The sequence below is a fragment of the Salvelinus alpinus genome, chromosome 34 (genome assembly GCF_045679555.1).
Source record: "Salvelinus alpinus chromosome 34, SLU_Salpinus.1, whole genome shotgun sequence".
In the NCBI taxonomy this organism is placed as follows: domain Eukaryota; kingdom Metazoa; phylum Chordata; class Actinopteri; order Salmoniformes; family Salmonidae; genus Salvelinus; species Salvelinus alpinus.
In genome coordinates this window covers 8885062-8897340 of record NC_092119.1, presented here as the reverse complement: position 1 = coordinate 8897340, position 12279 = coordinate 8885062, and the positions used below count along the sequence as shown (strand labels likewise).

At 44.9% G+C, this 12279-nt stretch overlaps 1 protein-coding gene across 2 annotated transcripts in view; it reads left to right on the top strand.

Moving 5' to 3' along the window:
* LOC139563418 (EMILIN-1-A-like) overlaps window positions 1-12279 on the top strand; it is a 94902-nt gene that overhangs the window by 59817 nt on the left and 22806 nt on the right. For both annotated transcript variants that reach the window (XM_071382072.1, XM_071382071.1), the window contains exon 2: window positions 11135-11257. In XM_071382072.1, the coding sequence (XP_071238173.1) occupies window positions 11135-11257 (123 nt within the window). The remainder of the gene's footprint in view (window positions 1-11134; window positions 11258-12279) is intronic.

Below are 12279 nucleotides of genomic sequence, written 5' to 3'. Positions count from 1 at the left end.
ATGCATATGCTAGCATCTGGACCTGAGAAATAGGCAGCTTACATTGGGAACGTTATTTTTCCAAACATAAAAATTCTGCCCCCTAGCTTCAAGAAGTTAAAGAAAAAGGTAGGGGCGTGGATCAGAAAACCAGTCAGTATCTGGTGTGACCACCATTTGCCTCATGAAGCGCGACACATCTCCTTCGCATAGAGTTGATCAGGATGTTGAGTGTTTCCTGTGGAATATGGTCCCACTCCTCTTCAAAAGATGTGCGAAGTTGCTGGATATTGGCGGGAACTAGAACATGCTGTCGTACACGTCGATCCAGAGCTTCCCGAACATGTGAAGCCGGATGTGATGGTCCTGGGCTGGCGTGATTACACGTGGTCTGCGTTTGTGAGGCCGGTTGGACGTGCTGCCAAATTCTCAAAAAAACATTGGCGGCAGCTTACAGTATGGTTGAGCAATTAACATTAAATTCTCTGGCAATTCCTGCAGTCAGCAGGAATTGCCAGCATGCCAACTGTACTCTCCCTTAAAACGTTGTGTTCTGTGGCATCTGTGGCATTGTGTTGTGTGACAAAACTGCACTTTTAAGAGTGCCCTTTTATTGTCCCCAGCACAAGGTGCACCTGTGTAATGATCATTCTGTTTAATCAGCTTCTTGATATGCCACACCTACCAGGTGAATGGATTATCTTGTCAAAGGAGAAATGCTCACTAACAGGAATGTAAACAAATGTGTGCACCACATTTGAGAGAAAAAAGCTTTTTGTGCGTATGGAAAATGTTTGGGATCTTTTATTTCAGCTCATTAAACATGGAACCAACACTTTACATGTTGCGTTTTATATTTTTGTTCAGTGTATTAAGCTTTTTGTTCTTCTTTTTGTCCTTCATCCACTTTCATGGGATTTCCTCAGCATTCTCAAGGTCCCATTGTGACATCCTCCCTCACAACATTCTATTCTATTCACTCTAAACAATGCACCTTTTGACACAAATCAGTTACTTTGAACGCTTTCCCAACAACTTACACAGAAAGGTACAGCATATTCAATCTCCCTCTGTTGTTGAAATAAAGAAATCAGACCATCATTATCTGGTACCGATCAAACGTTACAGCTGTTTATGTAACCGCATCGATAATATTTTCTCTAACTTTTTATAAACAACTTTCCTAACATGTTAGACAAAAACTTAAGGTATGACAACTTTGTCTACTTTTCTGTTAATCAAATCGGAAATCGGAAGAAAAAAAAAAATCTCATACTGATCAAATGTTAAAGCTGTTTTAGTAACGGCGTTAACAAAAATAATTACACTTTTTACAAACAACTGAAAAGTGTAGTAGTCCTAGTGTAGTTATTGGTGTTTAAATATGTGATCTAACTTCCTCACAGTCAAAAGTAATAAGGTGTATATAGTCTATCAAAGTAATCAGATCAGATATTATAATATATTTACTGTTGACTATATTTCACCACTTAAGAAAAACGTTTTAAACTTCTTCCACTACCTCAAAAATACTTTCAAAGAGCTGTCACAAGTCACACAATTTATAATCATGTAAAATGTACATCAAGTTTATTTTATATAGCCCTTCGTACATCAGCTAATATCTTGAAGTGCTGTACAGAAACCCAGCCTAAAACCCCAAACAGCAAGCAATGCAGGTGTAGAAGCACGGTGGCTAGGAAAAACTCCCTAGAAAGGCCAAAACCTAGGAAGAAACCTAGAGAGGAACCAGGCTATGAGGGGTGGACCATACGTCAGGCCCGGTAGTCCTGACGTATGGTCCTAGGGCTCAGGTCCTCCGAGAGAGAGAAAGAAAGAGAGAAGGAGAGAATTAGAGAGAGCCAAGATTTTCCAATAATTTTTATTTGACAAGCATGGTCAAATAATAATCAGGAATAAATGTCAGTTGGCTTTTTATAGACGATCATTAAGAGTTGAAAGCAGCAGGTCTGGGACAGGTAGGGGTTCCATAACCGCAGGCAGAACAGTTGATGTAGTTACAGTTGAAATTGCAGGTCTGGTACAGGTAGGGGTTCCATAACCGCAGGCAGAACAGTACATGTAGTTACAGTTGAAATTGGCATGCAAGCTAGCAAGCTAGCTACTGGTAGCTAGCTAGCGTGTCCCACTAGCTTGTCCCACTAGCAAGGATCTTACACAGGGGTAGTTAAAGCTGTGTTGTGAATTGGGCACAGCCACAGAGCCATGATTGTTTGTCCTACCAGATCCAGGAGAAGGTTATAGATGGTGTATCCCTCAGTCCTTCAAATGTTGATGGTTGTAGATGTCCAGTTCAGGTCCCAGGCTTCCATTGACTGTCATAATTATTTATTTACAAGTTCATTGCAATTTGCTATTGCTTTTGCGTCATCTGTTCAGATAGAGCAGTCCCAGAAGACCCGGGCGTTCATGTTATTGCCCAGGAAGGTCCAAAATCATCTGATGAAATCCTAATGCCTTAATGGATAAGCCGCCGCTGTACCTGAGTGTGTGTGTGTGTGTGTGTGTGTGTGTGTGTGTGTGTGTGTGTGTGTGTGTGTGTGTGTGTGTGTGTGTGTGTGTGTGTGTGTGTGTGTGTGTGTGTGTGTGTGTGTGTGTGTGTGTGTGTGTGTGTGTGCGCGCGTCGCCACACTGATCTTCAACACTGGAGCCCCTCAGGTGTGTGTGCTTAGTCCCCTCCTGAACTCCTTGTTCATCTATGACTGCGTGGCCAAGCACGACTCCAACACCATCATTTTGTTTGCTGACAACACAACAGTGGTAGGCCTGATCACCGAAAACAGACAGCCTATAGGGAGGAGGTCAGAGACCTGGCAGTGTGTTGCCAGGACAAAAACCTCTCCCTCAATTTGAGCAAGACAAAGGAGCTGATCGTGGACTATAGGAAAAGGAGGGCCGAACAGGCCCCCATTAACATTGACGGGGCTTAAGTGGAGCGGATCGAGAGTTTCAAGTTCCTTGGTGTGTACATCACCAACGACCTATCATGGTCCAAACACACCAAGACAGTTGTGAAGAGGGCACGACAACACCTTTTCCCCCTCATGAGACTGAAAAGATTAGACATGGGTCCCCAGATCCTCAAAAAGTTCTACAGCTGCACCATCGAGAGTATCCTGACCTGTTGCATCACCAACTGGTATGGCAACTGCTCGGTATCTGCCCGTAAGGCGCTACTGAGGGTAGTGCGTACGGCCCAGTACATCACTGGGGCCAAGCTTCCTGCCATCCAGGACCTACAGTTGAAGTCGGAAGTTTACATACACTTAGGTTGGAGTCATTAAAACTTGTTTTTCAACCACTCCACAAATGTCCACAAACGCCGGGATGGAATGCCGGGATGGAACGCCGGGATGGAACACCGGGACGGAACACTGGAATGGAACGCCAGGATGGAACCAATGTAACACTGAGATACAGTTGCAGCCAGACAGTAAAAAGTTGATTGTTGTGATCTGTTGTGCAACATATCTCTCTATCATCTCCCAGTGATAGGTTGTGGTGCATCTTTACCGCTGTACGTTTTAGTTCACGCAACTGACTGGGACAGAACACCGAACCGGAACACTGACAGAGATCACAACACCAGGAACACAGTAGGAACTGTTCTGAACCAAACAAAAATGCTCAGACATTCAATGGTGAGACTGGGCCCATTGAAACCACCCCGTTCCATAACTTTATGCAAACAACGGGACACTAGAAACACACTGGGACACTAGAAACACACTGGGACACTAGACGACACTGGGACACTAGAAGACACTGGGACACTAGACGACACTGGGACACTAGAAGACACTGGGACACTAGACGATACTGGGACACTAGATGATACTGGGACACTAGAAGACACTGGGACACTAGACGATGCTGGGACACTAGAAGACACTTGGACACTAGACAACACTGGGACACTAGAAGACACTGGGACACTAGAAGACACTGGGACACTAGACGACCCTGGGACACTAGACGATGCTGGGACACTAGAAGACACTGGGACACTAGAAGACACTGGGACACTAGAAGACACTGGGACACTAGACGATACTGGGACACTAGAAGACACTGGGATACTAGAAGACACTGGGACACTAGAAACACACTGGGACACTAGACGACACTGGGACACTAGAAGACACTGGGACACTAGAAGACACTGGGACACTAGAAGACACTGGGACACTAGACGACACTGGGACACTAGAAGACACTGGGACACTAGAAGACACTGGGACACTAGAAGACACTGGGACACTAGACGATACTGGGACACTAGAAGACACTGGGATACTAGAAGACACTGGGACACTAGAAACACACTGGGACACTAGACGACACTGGGACACTAGAAGACACTGGGACACTAGAAGACACTGGGACACTAGAAGACACTGGGACACTAGAAGACACTGGGACACTAGACGACACTGGGACACTAGAAGACACTGGGACACTAGAAGACCCTGGGACACTAGAAGACACTGGGACACTAGAAGACACTGGGACACTAGAAGACACTGGGACACTAGAAGACACTGGGACACTAGAAGACACTGGGACACTAGACGATACTGGGACAATAGACAACACTGGGACACTAGACGATACTGGGACAATAGACAACACTGGGACACTAGACAACACTGGGACACTAGACGATACTGGGACACTAGACGATACTGGGACACTAGACGATACTTGGACAATAGACAACACTGGGACACTAGACAACACTGGGACACTAGACGATACTGGGACACTAGACGATACTGGGACACTAGACGATACTGGGACAATAGACAACACTGGGACACTAGACAACACTGGGACACTAGACGATACTGGGACACTAGACGATACTGGGACACTAGACGATACTGGGACAATAGACAACACTGGGACACTAGACGACACTGGGACACTAGAAGACACTGGGACACTAGACGACACTGGGACACTAGACGACACTGGGACACTAGACGACACTGGGACACTAGACCACACTGGGACACTAGAAACACTGGGACACTAGAAGACACTGGGACACTAGACCACACTGGGACACTAGAAACACTGGGACACTAGAAGACACTGGGACACTAGACAACACTGGGACACTAGAAACACACTGGGACAATAGACAACACTGGGACACTAGACAACACTGGGACACTAGAAACACACTGGGACAATAGACAACACTGGGACACTAGACAACACTGGGACACTAGACAACACTGGGACACTAGACAACACTGGGACACTAGACAACACTGGGACACTAGACGATACTGGGACAATAGACGACACTGGGACACTAGACGACACTGGGACACTAGACGATACTGGGACACTAGACAACACTGGGACACTAGACGATACTGGGACAATAGACAACACTGGGACACTAGACGATACTGGGACACTAGAAGACACTAGAAGACACTGGGACACTAGACGATACTGGGACAATAGACAACACTGGGACACTAGACGATACTGGGACAATAGACAACACTGGGACACTAGACGATACTGGGACACTAGAAGACACTGGGACACTAGAAGACACTGGGACACTAGACGATACTGGGACACTAGAAACACTGGGACACTAGACGATACTGGGACACTAGACGACACTGGGACACTAGAAGACACTGGGACACTAGACGATACTGGGACACTAGAAACACTGGGACACTAGACGATACTGGGACACTAGACGACACTGGGACACTAGAAGACACTGGGACACTAGACGATACTGGGACACTAGAAACACTGGGACACTAGACGATACTGGGACACTAGACAACACTGGGACACTAGACGATACTGGGACACTAGACGATACTGGGACACTAGACGATACTGGGACACTAGACAACACTGGGACACTAGACAACACTGGGACACTAGACGACACTAGACGATACTGGGACACTAGAAGACACTGGGACACTAGACGATACTGGGACAATAGACAACACTGGGACACTAGACGATACTGGGACACTAGAAGACACTGGGACACTAGACGACACTAGAAGACACTGGGACACTAGAAACACTGGGACACTAGAAACACACTGGGACACTAGAAGACACTGGGACACTAGAAGACACTGGGACACTAGACGATACTGGGACACTAGAAGACACTGGGACACTAGAAGACACTGGGACACTAGACGATACTGGGACACTAGAAACACTGGGACACTACACGATACTGGGACACTAGACAACACTGGGACACTAGACGATACTGGGACACTAGACGATACTGGGACACTAGACAATACTGGGACACTAGACAACACTGGGACACTAGACGATACTGGGACACTAGACAACACTGGGACACTAGACGATACTGGGACACTAGAAGACACTGGGACACTAGACGATACTGGGACACTAGAAACACTGGGACACTAGACGATACTGGGACACTAGACAACACTGGGACACTAGACGATACTGGGACACTAGACAACACTGGGACACTAGACGATACTGGGACACTAGACCACACTGGGACACTAGAAGACACTGGGACACTAGAAGACACTGGGACACTAGACGATACTGGGACACTAGAAGACACTGGGACACTAGAAGACACTGGGACACTAGACGACACTGGGACACTAGAAGACACTGGGACACTAGACGATACTGGGACACTAGAAGACACTGGGACACTAGAAGACACTGGGACACTAGAAGACACTGGGACAGTGGAGTGTAACAAGCCTCATTTTAAAATGATAAACACTTGGCAATGATGTAATATCCTCCCAAAACCATCCCTCTATCTCTATCTTTCTCAATTTTTTTCCTGCTTGTCTTTCTCTGCACCACAGCATGCTCTCACTCAGACCACTAAATGCGTACTCTGTGGCAGAGTATGCTTGACTCAGTGTCACAACAATCAGTGTTAATCATCTTGTGAAACTCATCTTGTGAAACTGCCCCAGTGGTGGCAGCCATCTTGGCTCTAACAACGACAACCCTTTCTAATGTCAAAACAATAGCGTGATAAACTGTGTCTTACTTTACTGACCGACTTTGGCATCGTGCAGATTCATTAACAGATTCCAAAACACATTCCCAGATTGTGCTTTGTGTCTTTGTGTGAGCAACGACGGGCCATGTCTGTTGCTCAGTCCAAAACAACCCCGTGTCTGTTGCTCAGTCCAAAACAACCCCATGTCTGTTGCTCAGTCCAAAACAACCCCGTGTCTGTTGCTCAGTCCAAAACAACCCCATGTCTGTTGCTCAGTCCAAAACAACCCCGTGTCTGTTGCTCAGTCCAAAACAAACCCGTGTCTCTACTCCTCCTGTGTCTGTAGATCTGATAGAATGGGAAAGATGTAAGCAACATGATGAAGGACTTAGTCAAGCTTCCACCATATTTCTTACAACTATGACCTTTGTTCAGTTATACTAAGTCCTAATCTACTCATCTAAAAAGCATAGGGATTGGTTTTCAGACTGGGGTTAGACCTGTGTGTGGTCTGCTCCGTGTGGTCTGCAGTGGCCAGCTATTGTATATCGTCAAGCTCTGATTTCAAACGCCCCTCATTTCCTATCTGTATGACCCAGAACCGCAGAGGCACTATGATCGCTTTGACCCCACCTCGCTTGCAGCCTCAAGGCCAGGGCTGCAGCCTTACATCAGCAATGACCTTTGACCTATTTCCCAGAATTCACAAGACTCATGACGTAGAAGTTGTGTTTTTTTTAAATTGAATGTTTTTTTTCTCCTCCGGGTTATGGTCGGGAGTTCCATGTGTCTGTGTCCTATGTCTCGCTCATTTTTTGTTGTGCATAATAGGAGCAGTGCAAAGCCTCAGTGGAGCATTGAACTAGGCCATGTGGCCTGGGCGCGTCACGCTTTGGAGTCAGAACATTGAATAAGAGAAAATGATTGCATGCTATTGAAATAGTCTGATTAAGACAAATGTATTAATGTAACAATGGATGTGGAAATTGTCTTTTACATTGTAGAACCAATTTATTGGTTGTAATTGCCAATTGGGTAACTGTATGGTCCCGAGGGCCTACCAGTACGTAGGCCTACCAGTTTGAGCTCCTGTTAGACAGATTCCATTTGGTTTCTCTACGTTTGTCCATTCAGATAGGACCGGTTCAGCCTGATACACATGCTATTTCTCTACGTGTGTCCATTCAGATAGGACCGGTTCAGCCTGATACACAGGCAATTTCTATTGGGCTATTGCCTGTGTATAGTTGGTCAATCTACATGTAGAGATTTTTACTTGACTTGAGAGTCGGCTTGACATGCTGTTAGAATGCACGACTTGGACTCGAGTCTTGGACCCGTTCTACGTGAGACTCAGACCTTGTGACTTGAATAATAGTGACTTGGTCCCACCTCTGCTATTTCCCCACAGCTGCAGACCATACATCTGGCACAGACCGTGGAGTCCTGTGCCAGAGCTATGTCACGTTCCTATGACACACACACACACGTGCACACATATGCCTTTTGAGCAAGAATGGAAGCACACATGCAACTAAATAAAAAAAAATATAAAAATGTATTTGTCACGTGCGCCGAATACAACAGGTGTAGACCTTACCGTGAAATGTTTACTTACCCAAGCCCTTAACCCAACAACGCAGTTCAAGAAAGAGTGTTAAGAAAATATTTACTAAATAAACTAGTGAAAAATAAAGAATAAAATATCTTAAAGTAACACAAGAAAATAACATAACAATAACGAGGTTATATACAGATGGTACCGGTACCGAGTCAATGTGCGGGGGTACAGGTTAGTAGAGGTCATTTGTAAAGTGACTATGCGTAGATAATCAAATGTAAATAGTCTGGGTGGCCATTTGATTAATTGTTCAGCAGTCTTATGGCTTGTGGGAAGAAGCTGTTCAGGGGATTTTTGGTCCTAGACTTGGCGGTCCCGTACCGCTTGCCATGTGGTAGCAGAGAGAACAGTCTATGACTTGGGTGACTGGAATCGTTGACTATTTTTTGGGCCTTCATCTGACACCGCCTAACATATACAGTCGAAGTCAGAAGTTTACATACGCCTTAGCCAAATACATTTAAACTCAGTTTTTCACAATTCCTGACATTTAATCCTAGTAAAAATTCCCTATTTTAGGTCAGTTAGGATCACCACTTTATTTTAAGAATGTGAAATGTCAGAATAATAGTAGACAGAATGATTTATTTCAGCTTTTATTTCTTTCATCACATTCTCAGTGGGTCAGAAGTTTACATACACTCAATTAGTATTTGGTAGCATTGCCTTTACGTTTGTTTAACTTGGGTCAAACGTTTCAGGTAGCCTTCCACAAGCTTCCAACAATAATTTGGGTGAATTTTGGCCCATTCCTCCTGACAGAGCTGGTGTAACTGAATCAGGTTTGTAGGCCTCCTTGCTCTCACACACTTTTTCAGTTCTGTCCACACATTTTCTATAGGATTGAGGGAAGGGCTTTGTAATGGCCACTCCAATACCTTGACTTTGTTGTCCTTAAGCCATTTTGCCACAACTTTGGAAGTATGCTTGGGGTCATTGTCCATTTGGAAGACCCATTTGCGACCAAGCTTTAACTTCTTGACTGATGTCTTGAGATGTAGCTTCAATATATCCACATAATATTCCTGCCTCATGATGCAATCTATTTTGTGAAGTGCATCAGTCCCTCCTGCAGCAAAGCACCCCCACAACATGATGCTGCCACCCCCGTGCTTCACGTTTGGGATGGTGTTCATCGGCTTGGAAGCATCCCCCGTTTTCCTCCAAACATAACGATGGCCATTATGGCCAAACAGTTCTATTTTTGTTTCATCAGACCAGAGGACATTTCTCAAAAAAGTACGATCTTTGTCCCCATGTGCAGTTGCAAACCGTAGTCTGGCTTATTTTATGGAGGTTTTGGAGCAGTGGCTTATCCTTGCTGTGCAGCCTTTCAGGTTATGTCGATATAGGACTCATTTTACTGTGGATATAGATACTTTTGTACCTGTTTCCTCCAGCATCTTCACAAGGTTCTTTGCTGTTGTTCTGGGATTGATTTGCACTTCTCGCACCAAAGTACGTTCATCTCTAGGAGACAGAACGCGTCTCCTTCCTGAGCAGTATGACGGCTGCGTGGTCCCATGGTGTTTATACTTGCGTACTATTGTTTGTACAGATGAACGTGGTACCTTCAGGCGTTTGGAAATTGCTCCCAAGGATGAACCAGACTTGTGGAGGTCTACAATTTTTTTTCTGAGGTCTTGGAGGATTTCTTTTGATTTTCCCATGATGTCAAGCAAAGAGGCACTGAGTTTGAAGGTAGGCCTTGAAATACATCCACAGGTACACCTCTAATTGACTCAAATGTTGTCAATTAGCCTATCAGAAGCTTTTAAAGCCATGACATTTTCTGGATTTCCCAAGCTGTTTAAAGGCACAGTCAAACTTCTGATCCACTGGAATTGTGATAGTGAATTATAAGTGGAATAATCTGTCTGTAAACAATTGTTGGAAAAATGACTTGTGTCATGCACAAGGTAGTAAACTTACCAAAACTATAGTTTGATAACAAGACATTTGTGGAGTGGTTGAAAAACAAGTTTTAATGACTCCAACCTAAGTGTATGTAAACTTCCGACTTCAACTGTATATGACTGACCCTCAAACCTCCCTCTCCCTCCCTGTGGAAACTGGTGTGTGTCACGCCCTGACCTTAGAATGCCTTTTTATGTCTCTATTTGGTTTGGTCAGAGTGTGATTTGGGGTGGGCATTCTATGTTCTTTATTTCTATGATTTGTGATTCTATGTTTTGGCCGGGTATGGTTCTCAATCAGGGACAGCTGTCTATCGTTGTCTCTGATTGGGAATCATACTTAGGCAGCCTGTTTCGCCACTTTAGGTTGTGGGATGTTGTTTAGCTCTGGTGAGCCTTCAAGACATTACGTTCGTTGTTCTTTTGTTGTTTTGTTTGGTGTTCGGGTTTTTTAATCAAGAAGCATGAACACGTACGACGCTGCACCTTGGTCTAATTCCACCTACGACGATCGTTACAGTGTGCGTATGTACAGTATGAATGTATATGACTGACTCTCTCTCTCCCTCCCTGTAGAAACTGGTGTGCGTATGTAGTGAAGAAGACAGTGAGCTGTGTGGTGGAGGATGGAGTGGAGACCTACGTCAAGCCTGACTACCACCCCTGCTCCTGGGGCACGCAGTGTTCCCGAATGGTGACGTGAGTATGCTTCCATCATACACACACACACGCACACGCACACGCACACACACACATACACATACACACACATATACTCGCACACACACATTTTCACACACACAAACACACATTCATATACCCACGCAAACATCACATACACACGCACACACACATACACACGCACACACACACACATACACACGCACACACACGTATACTCACACACACATACACACGCACACACACACACATACACACGCACACACACGTATACTCACACACACACACACACACACACACACATTTAACTCCAGCTGGTAAAGCTTAAGCCGTCACCTTCAAACAACACACACACACACACACACACACACACACACACACACACACACACACACACACACACACACACACACACACACACACACACACACACACACACACAGAGGGCGCTCAATTCCAGTCATCACAACCAGAACAACACACTGCTGACATACCCCTCCTACTATTTTTCCATTCTCACTCCTCATTGGGAGAGAAAGTAACCTAGTTTGTCATGCTGCTTATGGAATGAACTGAACGGGGAGACAGACGTGTGAGAGAGCGAGACAGACAGAGGGAGAGAAATAGAAAGACAGACAGAGAGAGAGAAGGGGAGATATAGAGAGAGGACCTAGAATTTAGAACACTATCCAACCAAAAGCACAGAGACCCCAAAAATTGTGAATTATGCCTTCATTACTGTGTGACTTTAAAACTCAGAACCAAAAAAGCACAGTACAACAGCAAGCAGCTGACACTAATTGATGAGTCCATAAACATAAACAACTTCTGGCAAAATTGTGAAAAACGTAAAAAATCGAAACAAGAGGAATTCGCGATTTAAAATGGTGACATATGGACATCCCATTTTATAACACTCTACAACCCCGTTCAAATTGACACAAACGCAGAGCAATGACAAATTCATGAGAAGTTGAATGGATTCGAAAAAGCAATCGAAATCCATTGGACTCCCCAATTACTGACCATGAGCTCTATAA